General features: G+C 41.3%; 1 protein-coding gene across 1 annotated transcript; it reads right to left on the reverse strand.

Annotated features, from left to right (window-relative positions):
* Positions 1 to 295: 295 nt before the first annotated feature.
* Positions 296 to 15,430, reverse strand: PSF2. Its single transcript, XM_087688909.1, has 8 exons — positions 15,317 to 15,430; positions 15,171 to 15,245; positions 14,903 to 15,017; positions 1,487 to 1,586; positions 1,333 to 1,363; positions 1,108 to 1,200; positions 873 to 1,031; positions 296 to 704 (listed from the first exon to the last, which is right to left on the reverse strand). Exons 1-8 carry the CDS (start codon positions 15,362 to 15,364, stop codon positions 684 to 686), a joined length of 642 nt encoding a protein of 213 aa, XP_087545035.1. The 5' UTR covers positions 15,365 to 15,430; the 3' UTR covers positions 296 to 683.
* Between the last annotated feature and the right edge of the window lie 1,368 nt (positions 15,431 to 16,798).

Below are 16,798 nucleotides of genomic sequence, written 5' to 3' on the forward strand. Positions count from 1 at the left end.
TTAGTGGATCGCATATGTATGCTCTCCCCCCCCCCCCCCCCCAATGTGGTAATTTTCCGCATCTTCCTCTGTATACAAGATTTGCAATGACCAATTATTCGCATAGAAATATACTTGGATTTTCGGACTCTTAAGGAGACATTTCAGGTATTGTGATGTTGCCAACTAATGTTGAGTTTTACTAATTACATTGGGGAAATTGAATGGTTGATTGATTAGAGAGAGAGAGAGAGTGTGTGTGTGTGTGTGTGTGTGTGTTAATTCAGACTTCTTCACATTAAAAAAAAGAAAGAGAGAGAACCTACAAACTTTTTGAGGTACTTCATTGATATCTGTTGCAGATGCACCTGGACAACATGTTTCATTGTCAGGAGTTTCCCATTGGAGGAATTCTAGGCACATTTTCTCAGCAATGACATAGGTACAAGTTGTAGAGGACCCTTCGACATTCAATTTGAAGTGCGTCTCTGATTTGGCAATTGGGGCAAGAATAAGAAGTTGAATGTTCAGTCAGAAGCTTCTTGAGCTTCCTGGCAACCTGATATTGTCACTTTTCAGCTTCACGACACAATCATGTTGTTGTAGCTTGTGACTAAGAAGCACAGCAATATGCTCTTGAACACCTCTGCATCATCCAGAGGTGACGAGTTTTATGCAAGTGATCAGGTCGAGCCAATTTCATCCTAACGAGGTCTCAAAATCCTCTGCATCAACAGAACAGCAGTTACCATAAAGACAAAAATAGCTCCATTTCAGATAGCAAATGGTGACTTCAACTGAATTATCAGATTAGCCAACAGTAACTCCAACTGAAGCCTCAAATTCAAATTTTATTGGCTCCTTTCATAGCATACTTCAGAACTGATACTTACACGAGGCAAGCGATCTGATGAAATAGCAGTCTGTTGACTGTCCACTTCAGGAGCAGTCTGTTTCACCATATCTTCACTGTCATGTTTGTAGAAACACTGTAAAGACCTGACTATGAATGGGCGAATTATATTCACTTCCATTGCTGCAAGATTTTTAAGCTGGAAGACATAGGGTCAGCCCACAAAATAAGAGCACATATGAATAGATCACAGAAGCTGCAGACTCTTATGCTACCTTCACAGCATGAGTCCTTCCTGAAAGGGTCTCCAGACCAGTCTCCACTTTGTGAAACCGTACATCTCTAATATCCTCAAGAAGTGAGCGCACCTGAAAGCAATATGAACCCTCAAGTCATATTTAATGGATACCAAGACTGCACCTTGCAGGCACCTTCATATGCTGTGAGAAACTTGTGAGGAAAAAATGTTGTTGCTTGTCAAATACAGATGAGATGCTCACAAGGTATGGATCTGCAATATCTTCTCGTGCACTGTTGAATACAGAAAAGTGATGTCAGATGCACATTAAAGCATGCACCAGGCATACCCATGAAAAAACATGAGCTGCAAAAATCCAATAAGAATAGACATGAGGGTCAACACACGGTACTCACTGATCAAAAAGAAGCCTTGAGATTTCAACATAATGAAAGGGAAGGGGCTGAAATTCTCTAGGCGCCTCCCGCTCATCTTCTAAGACTTGTGTCAACTTCTCTGAGGAGCAGCAGCAGCAATTAGACGTAAGGTTGTAATACTTCAGCTTATGACACTGATATTAGTTCAATGGAAAAAACTATCCTGAAAACAAACAATAATTTTAACATGTGAAAGTCTGCTCTTCTAAGGCACACAAACTGTAGGTAAGTTACAGTATTAGGAAATTACCAGCAAATTTATACAAGAGTCTCAACACATATAGTGTTTGACATCCAAGCATACACAAGACTTTGGCCTTAAACAGTCGATTACTTCTCTTTTCGCATATAAGATCCCTTCTAGAAGAATATGTGCTTGAGTATCCCTTATACATTCCAAATATACTTCATGTCTCCAACACTAGCAACTATTTTATTTTGGGTATATCTCCTACTTCTAAGAAGCAAACTACAGTTGCTGCCTGTAGCTGTGAAGCTGAGTACAAAGCAACATTCACAACTATTATGGAGTGAGTTTGGCTCCACAAGCCACACACAAATCTCCATGTACACCAAACTGTCAGAGTGCAACAAATGCAGAACAGTATGACCGGACACTGAAAGAAAATGAACACGAAGAGAAGAGGGAGAGAAGAGGGAGAGAAAGAGAGTGGAACACAGAAATCTGCAGTGAATGAATGCTGAAATGAAGAAGACAGATATGTACAAGGCTGTCGAGTGTTTCTCTGCCTGATGATCTCTCTCTCCACCTGAAAAAACAAGTGAGAATGACAAGGGGCTGGCCAGCCTATAAATAGGCCAAAAAATAAGGAAATTTTAATCAGGTCAGCCAATTAAAAACTGGCCTACTGCTGCATAACTGAAATTGCAGCGATAAAATAATAAGAAAAAATGCTGTGCAATAAATGCTCATGCCACATACAAACTACACAACTTGTGTGGCCTGTTCAACTGCCCAGAAATGCTGGAAACTGACTGAGACTACATGGAACTATCCAACCTATCTCCAGGAAATGAGCAACTATGCCCAAGAGTGCTACAACAGTACACTACTTGTCCCCGTCCAGGGCATGATTGAATCTCTAACATAGACAACTCTGACACATCTCTACACTGATAATCAAAGTGCTTTACCTCATTGCATGAAATCTAGTCTTCCAAGCTCATACTAAGCATATTTAGGTTCATTGCCATTATGTTCATGACTGTATGCTAGCAGGAGATATTCAATTGTCTTATGTACTTACTGAAGTCAACTTGGCAAATCTATATTCACAAAGGCTCTTCTTTAACCAACATTCCAAACCTTCCGACAAGCCTTGAACTTGCTACCTTATGTTCCATGCTTTGTCATGCTCTATACTATCATAGGCTAAGATATCCATTTGAATGAGTTTGTGCAACAACGACCTCATGTATGTATATATATACGTATGCACAACATTGTGTGCATGTGTGTGTGCACGCGCGCTCCTGTGCGTGTTCGTGTACATACATGTGTGTGTATGAGTGTGTACATACGTACATACATACATACATACATTCACATATATGCACATGCACACACTCTCTCCCTAGGATTTGCTACGTTTTCCTAGATCAATCATCCCATTCCATGGAGGGGAGTTTGTTGGCCATCTCATGGGCTACACATCGATGCCCTTTGTCCCCTAGTCTAGGCCTCCTAGCTAGCATGAACTCACTTAGGACACTTAGGACACCTAGTACATTTAGGACTAGAGTTTCCAATGACAATTAAGATATTTAGTACTAAGATTTTCTATATAAAACCATTTTGTGCATTTTGGCACATCAATCTAGTCAATTATTTAAGGTAGACATTTCACCGCTGATGATTGCACTCATTCATTGATCAAGTACATTCATTAGCATTTGTGATTAAGTATTGCTACTATTCTTTTCTTCATATTGCTACAATTCTCTCTCTCTCTCTCTCTCTCTCTCTCTCTCTCTCTCTCTCTCTCTCTCTCTCTCTCTTGCGCGCGGAATTATTCCACTCTTGGGCCAACACTCCTTTACTCTTGGATTTGGCACGATCTCTTGGAGCAGCAAGAAGCGACCTACCATTGATCTTTCTTTGACATAGTCAAGGTACAAAGTTGTGTGCTCTTCATCTATAGCAACAATCTACTCCTCTCCAATGCAAATATCAGATTGGTCCAACCATTGCATAGAACCCCTTATGTCATGCTCACACAAAACATATTGAGGTTCAATACCATTATGTTCAAGAATATATCTTGGACAGCAAGCTAGAGCTGATTTATTCTCCTACCAAGTACAATGCTACAAACATCTTCACAAAGGCCTTTGCATCACCTTCTATGCTTCATCGCATGTGTCTTCTAGGCCTTTAACCAGTCCTAAGATCTAAGAGGGGATGCTAGCATTCATGTCAATTCTGCTTGTATCTCTTCATTGTAAGCCCTAGTTTAAGTTAGACAAGAATATCTAGAGCTCTAAGAGTGTCTCTGCAACCTCTATTTTGAGTCTCAAGCCATCGATGCCTTATATTGGTCATTTGACATTATCTATTTGTCATTGGGTCTTTGTCATTTTTTTGCAACCATGAGGTTTTGATTTTGCTAGATAACCATGTTTGGCAACACATTAACTATATTTAGCAACAATTGGCCCTTTTTGGAAAGGCAACCAAACTTGACTGTTTTGGGCTATTTATAGCCTTAATCTCCATGCATTTCTTTCACCATTTTGTCATCCTTTCCCTCACATTCACTCCTCATCATCATCAACTTCTCCTCTTTCATGTTGCTATTCTATACCCTCACTAACATGGTCTTTCAACAATACCTGCAAGGGCTCCACCTTGTGAAACCAACATTCCTTCTTGGAAAGGTGGTAATTCCTTGATCAAGTACTTAATTACAACAATCAGCAAATAAACATAAATTGAAATGCACAATTTACCTTAATAATCTTAGACAATAGACAATCTGTTGGCTTCAAAACTGGCACCCCTTTCGATATTTCTTTAACTTCAAATGCCAATGGATATATTACAAGCCAAGATTCCACAATCTCCTTGGCTAATCTAGAAGCCCCTTACTGATCCCACAAATTGGGCAATTCGCCCCTTAATTTTCACCCACGACTTGCTCTAACTGAACCCCAATGGGCCAAATGCTACCCCTAATTTAAAATGGATGGTTGGGCATCTAAAATCCCTGATAATACAGTTTTTGCAAGTGGAAGGTGTTTGTGGAGACACAAACTACTTCCAAAGTTCATGATATACAAGCAGATCATGGTGGCAAGTTTATTTCTAATCTCTTTTCTCAATTTTGCAAGGATCACAGCATTCAGGTGGAGTATATCCATCCAAACATACCCTCCGACTATGGTGTGGTGGAGCATGAGAATTGGACATAGAAACATGAAATGAGGAACGAGAATGGGGAGCGAGGACGGTGATGGGAACACCAAACCTAGGAACGGGAACGACATTTAAAAAATTAAAATTCATGAAAAAAATCTAATATTTCACTCATAATCCATGTGGAGTGTTAAAACCAAGATATATAATCCACAAGGACAAATCGTCTTAAGTTTTAACTTCAAAGATATCATGCATCATTCTAAAACTACTCATTAGAAATTGAATTATAACTTAAAAGGCTCAAGAGTTAAGCTATTCAATTATAAAATGCATAATACATATCCCATAAATGATAAAACAATGAACAATGAACTAAACTTTATAGTCTAAGTTGAAAGAATATGCCCATGGTCCTATTGCCAAAAAACTTAAAAGATTACAAATATGAAGTCTAATCTTTGAAAGAACATGCATTGCCCCAAAAAAGACTACAAATATAAAGTCTAATCTCTAGATTGAAGCAAAATGCCGCATGCCAAAATAGCCCAAAGGGCAACTGCAAGCATATACAATGTACATGTGTCATGTATCATGAAACTCATGATAAGTAAACTAAATCAAAGATCATCATCATTATCTGAGGCTACTCTAGCTACTCCTGAAGTGTCAGCCTCATCATCATGTGTACCATAAATTGTTGTATCTCAACATCAGCATGTGTCTCCTCTTCTTGCTGCATCTCCCACTTTGTGAATGGATCGGGCTTTGTTGTCATACTGTTACATAACATCCTCAAATTAGCACTAACAAATACTAGATTGTTTGCCCTCTCCACACCAAGACCGTTCCTCTTCTTTGAAGCAATGTTAGCATATGTACTCCACAATTGCTCCAAACAAAAGGAGCTAATTGACTGACTCAAAATACGGATGGCTAGTTGTTGCAACTCAAGACCATCCGAACCATAGTCTTCCTACCACAAAGCTGCCCCAATCTTACAGCGATCCTCCTGTGCATCCCCACAACCAAAGGAACCCCAAAAGGTCCTCAACATAAAAGTTGGTCTTTGATCTTTCGTATCAAGCACTAGAAACGAATTCACCATCCTTGTCTGATCGCAAGGTCTTAAATCTCTGACCCGATCGGTTCTCCTTGAAGAGAAGCCAATCCTTGAAATGCAAGAAAGCCTCCAACATCAGCACCAAGAAGTAGGCCCACATCATCCTGCTCTGTAGTCATCTACGATCAACATGAAGTAAGAGCTCCCCTTCAAGAACTCATTCCTCATCGGGCCACAACGATCCGTAGATACAAGCTCCATAGGTGAAGTAGACCGCCTCAAAGCTTTGTAGGGAATCGCATCCCTATGCTGCTTCCCACGAATACAGGAGACGAATGGCTGCTCGCTCACCACTATGTCCAGCAAACCTGAACTAGCGATCCTCGCGACGCCTTCCAAAGATACTCATAGTTCAAGTGGCCAAATTGAGCATGCCATAGCTCGGACTGTGTCTAAGAGGTAAGAGCAGAAAAAGACTTCAATTTGTAGATGTCATTCTCCTCATACCCTGAAAAGAGAACCTTCCTTGATCCACGATCAAGGACTCGAACAGCATCACTGTCAAACTCCACCAAGAGACCAAGAAAACAAATCTTATGTACCGAAAGCAAATAATACCCTAAACCTAGCACATGCAACACCTCGGAAGTGTGGATACCACCATGTCCATCTGGAATCAGCTGCATCTCACCACATGCAACAATAGACACAGAAGAGTTGTCTCCTATGAGAATCTGCCCACGCAAGGGTCGCAAATGGGCAACACAAACTATCGAAGGAGTCATGTACCATGAGGCACCACTGTCCACGATCCACTCTCGAGCCTGGGGAGCTTTCATCGCAGCATCAAAAGTCTTCCGTAAAGAGTCCTCAATGATCGCTAAGTGTAGAAAAACAGTTGACGAGGATACAACCACCGCTCCAGAATCCTTTGTATCCTTCTTGGTGTCCTTCTTGTCCTTCTCAGGGCAATCATTTTTCCAATGGCCGGTCTTACCACAAATATGGTATGTCGATTCTTTTTCTTTGTCCTTCTTGGATTTGTTGTCTTCCTTCTTTTTCTTTTGGTTCTTTCCCTTATTCTGAGAGGCTTGACCGATCAATGCCTCCAATTTGGAAGCATTTTGTCCCTTTCATTGTTCCTCTTGGTCCAAGACCATAGAAACTAACTCTTCCCAACGAAGAGTTTACTCCCGCCCTGAAGCAATAAGAGCGGAATAAAAAATACCGAATCGTAGCGGCAACTGGGACAATAAGGTGATCGCCATGTCTTCAGAGCAAATGGGTTTCCCCACATTTTAAACCTGCATCTGAAGCTACCGGAGCTTGTTGATGTGTTCTCGAAGCAAAGAAAACTTATTCACGAACAGGGTCTGTATCTGCACCTCCAAAGAAACCCTCTTCATAAGGGTCATCCGGTTGTATATCTGGTCAAGCTCCAACCATATCTCCCAAGCCACTGCCAGTCAAAGTTAGCGGCAGGGTTGCGGGCTAACTTGCCTGTCAGGTACTCCAAGACCTCGTGGAGTTCTAGCCTATTGCTAGGGACATGGAACGTGACACGTTTGGATTGACTGCAAGGCTTCTAGCCATCATGCAGAGTGGCATTGTAGGCTCCTTCTTGGGCACTCTCACTTTCTTTGCAGCTTGCTTGTATTCCTCTTCCTCATCTAAGAATGGTAAATTGATTGTAGCAAGTACATGCATCAAATCTTGCTCATCTTCTTGGCAAGGGATATATACACTTTGTGAGTGACCCGTAAGAGTTCCTTACTTATGCATCACCCTTCAACATGGTAGAGATGGCATCCAAGTCGACTGAATCTCTCACCAAGGGCCGGTTGATCTCCTCCATCACAAGCTCTGCCAAACCATAAGACTCCAATATGGCCAACATCATCACATGCCAAATGCGGTAATTGTCGCCATCGAGCTTTTGATCTAATGGAAGAGCCAGTAAGACAGGCACCTTTCGTCCATGATCGCCTAGAACTCCACATCAATCTCTGTAGACATCTTCACCTACAATGCTTGCACAAACGCAAAAGCAACCCCCTCTGACTGTGAAAACACAGTCTGCTAGGGCTCTTGTCTCCGCGTCTTGAACTTCAGCTGCCGCCGGAGGCGATGAAAAGGTAAAATCTGCACTTGAAGGCCAAAAATGCAGCCTCCTTCCTTCTCTAACAGCAAAAAAACAATAGCAGCTTTAGCAAATCTTCTCTTTTCTCACACGCCCATGCTCGCCTCAACCTTGTTCTGATGCGCAGCCCACCTGCTCGCACCTAAACACTGAAAACGCAGCCTTGTGTCACGCTGAAAACTCCTCTTCAGATGGATCAGTCCTTCAATGCTCTGATACCATGTCACAGTGAAGCAATGCGGAAGCGAATGACCATGACAAAGAGTGAACAGAGAGAGAAGAGAGAGAGAGAAAGAGAGTGAAATGCAAAAAATCTGCAGTAAAGAATGTTGTATAAGGATGCAGAATTATACATGGGTGTAGAGAAAATATCTATGTATGTCTCCACCTCAAGAACCTCGATCTCTGTCAGCCCCGAATGCAGTCTCCGTCACCAACAGGCTGAAATCTGTCAGATACAAGGGTATAAGACTGCTGGAAACTCAGCCTTACAAAGGCTGAAAAGAATGCCTCAAAAATGACTCAAAATAACCAAGTCAGTTGCTGCATTTAATGCAGCCCACTGCAGTCGGACAGCCCACTGCTGCCAGGTGGCACTCCTGACGTGACGCAGGAGGTGACTCTCAACACTTTCCTACCACTTTTGACGGATGCAACTCCTACTTCTTCATTGCATACTTCCACACCTTCAGCCTCCCCTCCAAAGTCTGTATATAGCTTGCAAAAGGCCCTCTAAGACCTGAAGCAAGCTCCTTGTGCTTGGTACCAAAGGATTGATCGCTTCTTTCTACAAAGTGGCTTCCATCCCTCAACTCATGACCCCAACCTATACTTCAAGGTTGTGAGTGAAAAGTATGTTTTTCTCATCTTATCATTACAAGGAGCTATACTCGAGATTGATTGTACTCCAAGGATTTTGCGATAGGGTTTGACATGACGGATCCTAGAATCCTCCACTTCTTCCTTGGATTGGAGATCTATCAGATAGCACAAGGCATTTTTATTTCACAGCACATGTACATTTCCGAGCTTCTCTCGAAGTTTAGTATGGCCAATTGTCGGCCTATTTCTTGCCCCATGGACCTAGAGTTCAAGCTTATAGCAGCCACTACTCCCCTTACAGATGCCACCCATTATAGGTGTCTTGATGGCTTCCTCATCTGGCTTATTCACACTCGGCCGAATATTTCTTTTTTTGCGGCATTGTCGTCTTCTTTCATGAAGATTCCTAGTCATGAGCATTGAAGAGCGGCCTTGCCTGTTCTTTGTTATTTACAAGGGACTTGATCCTACAATATCATGTATGGAGAGGGGGTTACTCTCTTTGGTTGAAGTGAGGCAAGTGATGTGGATTCGAGACGGTCCACTCCAAGTTATGCCTTCTCCCTTGGATCGGGAGTTATCTTGTGGAGTAGCAAGAAGCAACCTATTGTGGCCCTTTCTTCTACAAAGGCAGAGTATCGTGCATTATGTTTTACGGTGATGAAGGTGGTTTGGCTTCGCCGCATGTTGGTAGAGATTGGCTTTCCTCAACCTGGACCTACGGAGCTACGTGTGGACAACCAAAGTGCTTTAGCTCTAGCAAAGAACCTTGTATTTCATGCTTGCATGAAGCACATCGAGTTCAGTATCACTATGTTCAAGAGTAGATCGTGGATTCTGAGTCAGCAGTGGCCTACTATCCCACGAAGGACAATACAGCAAATCTCTTCACAAAGTCTTTGCACAAGGCTTCTATGCTTCACCACATGAGGTTGTTGGGTCTTCAAACACTCTCGAGATCTAAGAGGGGCTGTTAGCTTGCCTATATTAGTTATGTCAATCTATTATCTCTTGATTGTAAGCTCCTATTAGATTCTGACAGAGACATAGAAGCTCTAGCAGTTTAGGTGCATTTTCTCTATTTGTCAGCTTCCTATGTGCATTCCTAGGTAGGCTTTTGCTTTCGACAATCTGCTTGCACCTATCGGACATTGTCATTGTCATCTGGGATTTTTTCGAGGTCTCCCCTATTTTTTTGGCATTTTTCTCTTCAATGACCAGCATTTATTGCTGGCCAGCCAACATTTATGGTCCCTATAGGAGCAAATCGGCCAATTTTTTGGTGTTTTGGCTATCTATAGCCACACCCCCCACTTGGCAAACATACACACTCTTCAATTTTCAGTTTTTTGTTTGCAAGTGCACACTCCGACTCTTCATGCTTGGTGTTGCCATCGTCATCACCTGACCTAGTGCCCTCACCGACGCTTTGGGCTACGTGCAAGGACTGATCAGTCCATTCCCATTGGTATCAGCATTCTTCTTTAGTCAGTGCAGTATTCTTCCTTCATCTTTTGCTTCCTCTCTTTCTCTCTCTCTTTGCTTTTCTCTGTGTTCGTGTTTCTCTTCTATTGCGCACTCTCATAAAAACAAGCTTGTTGGCGTTGAAAAGGTTTACTGGATCAAAAGATAAGACTAAAGGTAATTGCAAAGTTATTTAAATTCCTGAAGATATGAAGCTCATACAGATGGATGTAAAGACTGCATTCTTACATAGTGATCTGCATGAAGACATATATATGCAACAGTCGAAAGGGTTTGTAGCAAAAGGGAAAGAGAATATGATATGTAAACTCAAAAGGAGTTTGTACGGATTGAAACAAGCACCAAGAGAATGGTATCATAAGTTAGATACATTTATGCAGTCTCAAGGTTTTCATAGAAGTCAAGTGGATCACTGCTTGTACACCAAGAAGGTAGTAAATAACAGCCTGATTATCTTGGTTCTGTATGTAGATGACATGCTGATTGCTGGCAGGGATACTCATGCCTTGGACTCACTGAAGCAAAGTCTTCATGGCAGCTTTGACATAAAGGATCTTGGTGATGCAAATCACATTCTTGGCATGCGAATACTCAGAGATAGGTCAAAAGGATTACTCTATCTATCTCACAGGAGTGTATCTCCAAGGTTTTGCAACGTTTCAATATGGAGGGGGGGAAAACAATTGGGGTTCCATTGCCTCCATATGTGAAACTTAGTGCAAAGGACAGCCCTACGTCTGATGATGAGAAGGCTGAAATGGCCAAGATACCATATGCTTCAGCTATTGGCAGTTTGATGTATGCTATGGTTGATACACATCCTAACATTGCCCTTGCAGTAGGGAGTGGTTAGCAGATACATGACAAACCCTGGTAAAAAGCATTGGGAAGCAATGAAAGGTATTATGAGATACCTCAAAGGCACAAAGGATTTATGCATCTGCTTTGGAAAGCAGAAGGCATCTGTCGTTGGCTTTACGGATGCAGACTATGCTGGTCACATGGATTGTAGAAAGTCCACTTCTGGGTATGTGTTTGCCTTCACAGAAGGAACAGTCTCTTGGATCTCCAGGCTACAAAAGTGTGTTGCACTGTCTACTACAGAGGCAGAGTATGTGGCTGCCACTAAGGCATGCAAGGAGGCTTTATGACTTTCACGTCTCGTGGGAGAGCTTGGCATTACAGAGTTACATGTTCTCCATTATTGTGATAGTCAGAGTGCTATCATGCTAGCACGGAATCCCATCTTTCATGCAAAGACGAAGCACATACAGGTGAAGTATCAGTTCATTAGAGATGTACTTGACAGCAAGAGCATTGAACTTGTCAAAGTGCATACAGATGATAATCCTGCAGAACTTCTCACAAAGGATCTTTCAACAAAGCGGTTTGCTCATTGCCAACACATGATGGGAATTGGATAGATATATGTATTTCAGCTTTGTACATACCTAGACTTAGCTGATTCTTTTCTCCTCTTAAGGCACATTGCCTTTAGGTGGGAGGTTGTTGGGAATAAAGGGCCATCGTGCCTTTTACATGTGTACGGGTGTGAACACACCCTTAGCACACTTGTACCTTCATCATTTTACCCACAAGTCGTGCTCACTCTCTCTCTACTCTGCAAGCATTGTGTGTCTTGATCCTCGCACCACAGGTGACAACAGCTTTCTCCCTTGGATCGAGAGCTATCTTGTGGAGCAATAAGAAGCAACCTACTATAGCCCTTGCTTATGCAAAGGTTGAGTACCGTGCTCTTTGATCCACAACTATGGAGGCACTTTGGCTCCATCGGATGTTGGCAGAAATTAGCTTTCTGCAAACAAGCACCATGCAGCTACACATGGATAACCAGAGTGCTTTGGCTCTGGCCAAGAACCCCGTATTTCATGCTCACACAAAGCATATAGAAGTTTAGTATCATTACGAATGGAAGCAGATCATGGATTCCCAATTCAATTGTCCCATGGAGGACAATGCCACAAATCTCTTCATGAAGCCTTTGCCCAAGACTTCATCATATGAGATCATGGGTCTTCAAACACTACTAGGATTTGAGAGGGGGTGTTGGCCTACCTTATTTCATGTATGTCAGTCTATCATCTCTTGGTTGTGAGCTCCTGTGTTGCCTTGTCAATAAACAATTTTGCTCCAGCAGCTGTAATTTTGTCCAAGGAGACCACATCATCATTTTCACATTTTTTCTACTACTGCCGACTACAATCAATGCAGGTCAGCCAGATTTTTGGTGGCCCTAGACAGCTGGTCGGACAGATTTAGAGATTCAGCTATTTATAGCTGGCTGGCAGGCAGGGGCAGATTATCTTCTCTTCTGCAGGTTGCTTATTTGCATTGCACACTCCGTCTCCGATACACTCCAACTCTGGTGGTGCCATCATTCTCAGTCTAATCTGATGCCCTCACTGACACTATGGGCTGCATGCAGGGACTAATCAGTCCTCTCCTTTATATTCAAAATTCTTCAATCAATGCAAATTTCTTCTATGTGTGTGTGTGTGTGTTCCTCTTTTATTGCACACTCTCACAATCTCACCTCCCATTGTGAACCTGAAAGGCAAATCAACTCCAAGACCTGAATCTACCAAACTTCATCCATGCATGTAGAAAGGCATGGTCAAGATCCACCACACTTGCATATGGATGGGACTCAAAACGCCTCACTTGCACAACATGCTCACACTCTCTCTAGTATAAGAGAGTCATGAGGGATGACAGCACCAATACAACTAGAAGAACAATTCCAAAGCCACCACAACCTTTGCCACAAGGCCCAAATTAAAATTGAATTCTGAGGATGACAAAGAGTCAAAGGAGTTCTTAGCCTTCTTCTTCACCTTCTCATTCTCTTTTTGCAATGCCACTAGTTTCTTGCAATCCTTTCAAAGGTTGTTCTTGCCATATTGGTATCACTGAATCTTCTTCTTTGCATGTCAACCCTCCTAAAGCAGCCAAAGCATCCAAAGCACCCAAAGGGTGCCTACTAAAATGAGATGCAAACCTCCCTTGTAATAGTAGACATGCAATAGTAAGGTAAACTCATGCTCGAGTAGCATGGAGGTCGTGTGTTGGAAACTAACAGGGGAATCTAATGTTTGAGCTCGTAAAGCTTTCACAACACTATTAAACTCCAAATGCAATTTGTAGAGAACAATCCCCACAAGATGGACTTCGAGAAGAGCAAACTACATCTTCTTTAAGTTGCACTCTCTTGCAACCTTATTTGCAAATTTCTTCTTTTTATGAACTAGCACCCTATTGTTCTCACTATATCCAAGCCTTGAAAGTGGTGGTTTACTCACATCAAAGCTGTTCTTCACTAAGTGCACTCTTTTGTCAAGTAAGACTGATCAATAAGTGACAAGTAACCATTAACATAGTGGAGTTGACCAAGAGGAACCAAGGATTATACAGCTGACAAATTATTCTAGGTGATGGGCCAACAATAATAAGGTCTAACACATTCACACACAACGAGAAGATGGATAATGAGTGAAACACGCAAGCAAGATCATGAGACAAGTGACAATCAATGTTGATGTTGACCAAGTAAATTATGAGTTGACCCAAACAAGACAATCTTGTGCATAATTGAGCTAGATCAATGTCTAAGCTCGTGCACAATTGAGCAAAAAGTGTGTTTAAGCTCATACATAATCAAGCTAGAACTGTGCGCATGATCAAGCAATTGATCTAGAACAATGCTCGTCTTCAAGAACTTGAGCTAGGACCTAGGCTCATTTATCGCAATGATTTGGAAACTCAGCTTGGATTTGCTTAGCCTAGATCTCATGCATGAAATAAGCTGATTACTAGCAATTTAATCCTGAGCTAGCCAACCAATGCTTGATAGGCCATAGTATGTTTAATAAACAGAACAGTTGGACATCAAAAGGGTCAGATGGACCATGAAAAAATAGCCAAACACTTTAGTCACATCTACAACATGCATACAAAAGCTTGTAAGCAGTCTGAAAAAAAACTGAACTAACAAAACCACAAAATAGCGAGAACGTTTATCATTACTTAAATTTCTTATGTATACATAGTTCTCATATTTGAGACTCTTATTAGTCAGAAAAAAGCACTAAGAGTGGTGTCAATATAATTGAACACCATTCGTATAGAGCAAAGCATGTCATACGTGGCATGTTGCTGGCGAAGAAGGGCATTCAAAGTGCGGAGAGCCAATAAACAGAAGACAAGCCATCATGCTGCCCACCTCATTAAACTAATTTGGTGTTAAGTTCTTAGGACGACCACCAAAAAATGCACATCTCCAATCCTTCAAGACATGCCATGCAGGACAAAGAAAGGCAAGACTTCAGTAAAAGAATTGCACTCCGATCTGTGGCGCACATTCAGCAAGAGGAGTTTAACACGATCCAAGCTGCTGAGCGGATAAAGACAAGTCATCCAAAAATGCAGGTTGTATAAGTCGTGCCTACATACGTCCAGTCAGGTCCAAAATGAAGGTTGTATGCTTCATACCTACAGACATCCAATCAGGTGGCTGGATTCTGCATTTGCTGCGTTTCTTCAGTGCAACTGCCAACCACAATGGCACTTTCACAGGTATTTGCGGCCGAAAAGGGCCATAATCTCCCTGTGGAAATTTACACAAGGCGGACAAAAATCCTTCAAGATTCCATAGAAATCCTCAAAATCATCTCACAAGCAGACGATAGGACGTGTTATGAAACACATTTAGGCCATAAATTCGAGCACATTTGTGAATCAACAGAAAGAACCTTCTTACACATATCATATGCAAAGCGTCCATCCTAACGTTTGGAATGATGTCTATGAGCTCATCTTCTGCCATAAATTCAACCTGCATTTGCTGCCACTGAGTTTGTGATCCTTGAAGAAGATAAAATCAAGGCGAGCTTCTGCGCAACTTACCTCTGGGGGAGAGAAGAGGGACAGCTGAGGGTTGGACTGGCCTGCCATCTCTCTCTCTCTCTCTCTCTCTCTCTCTCTCTCTCTCCGGGTCAGTTTTTGGCGGGTATCTACTACTGAAACATTGCAACATGAAAGTGTGTTAAACATAAAACTAGGAAGACACGTGCAATCAATTCTGGTTAATAATAACTAGTTAATTAACTAGTTAACTAGATAACTAGTTAAGGATAATGTTCAATTCTAGTTAATGATTATGATGATGATGATGATGATGATGATGATGATGTTCAATGGGAAAGAATGTCGTGTTGTATTTAGGGTTCGGGAAAAGACGAGTTCGCTTCAACCTAGAACTTGTTCACCTTGACAAAAATCCTTCTCAATTCTTTGGAAGAGGGAAATAAATCCTCTTCAAATTTCTAAAAATATAATTATATTTGTTAAATATATGTATAAGATACCGTCTCATTGGGCGATATTTATTTCTCAAATGATGATGAAAAGGATTTACTTCCTTTTCCTCAAAAAATTTTTCCCGAACCCTGGTTCAACTTGTATTATTTATATCAAGCCTTAGGTCGATTGTGTGGTCGTCCCTTTGCCTCACGAGTGGTATGTAAGGTCACATAATTGTTATCAATGATGTTTTCATTGATAAATAGAACAAAGCAAGAGTAGCGTAGAACAAGTGCATTTTTTCTTGCTAGGCATTTTGGGTGGCTCAAAGATAACTATTCCATACTCTATTGTAATAGTGACTTCATTCTTGTCATAAATATGTTTACACGTCCAAATACGATATTCATATTCTCGAGTAGATGGTCATAAATATTTTTACCACAGTTTGAACTATAATTCTATGCTTAAATTCTCGAGTAGATGATTGTAAATATTTTTACTAGAGTTTAAAATATGATTCTATGCTCAAAGATACCTAGCCACATTGAATGATGTGCATTGGATGAAAAAAGCACTTACAAGCTTATGAAGCTTATAAGGTTTGTTTGCATCAAATTATTTGGCCAAAGTCTAAGTACAATGCCTTTGACTTTTCACTATTTTCTACTCAATAATTAACTTTGAACTTCGCAAAAGCAAAGCACTAACACAAAAAAGCACATGGACATGCTATACAAGCAAATATGTCAAAGAGCTAGCACAAGTCTCTTCATTCTAACCTTTACAAAGATCAAGTTCTCACTTGCTTTGATGTAACCAAACTTGCCATCATGAGAAAGGACCAAATGAGTAGACCACATTAATTCTATATGCAAAATTCATTAGTTTCAACTTGAAAACTTCTTGAATTACTAACTAAACTTACATTTCTATTATTAGTTAGGTAAGTATTGCATAACAACAATGTACTAACTCATACCTAATACACACTCCAGGCTAGCAAACCACCCATGACATTCACTACACCATCCAAACTAGCAAATGAACAATGGTGGTTTTGTGGGTGGTGTCAATGGGTGGTCG

This window comes from Lygodium microphyllum, chromosome 12 (assembly GCF_053477565.2).
Source record: "Lygodium microphyllum isolate KBCC chromosome 12, Lygodium_microphyllum_v1.1.10, whole genome shotgun sequence".
Classification (NCBI taxonomy): Eukaryota; Viridiplantae; Streptophyta; class Polypodiopsida; order Schizaeales; family Lygodiaceae; genus Lygodium; species Lygodium microphyllum.

Bases quoted from the DNA above. Each gene is read 5' to 3' on its own strand.
- PSF2 (XM_087688909.1), bottom strand. From the start codon at position 15,364: ATGGCAGGCCAGTCCAACCCTCAGCTGTCCCTCTTCTCTCCCCCAGAG. The intron at 15,018-15,170 runs GTAAGAAGGTTC...AAATTTCCACAG, and splicing joins ACGCTTTGCATATGATATGT to GGAGATTATGGCCCTTTTCG. The intron at 705-872 runs GTAAGTATCAGT...CTGTTGATGCAG, and splicing joins CATCAGATCGCTTGCCTCGT to AGGATTTTGAGACCTCGTTA.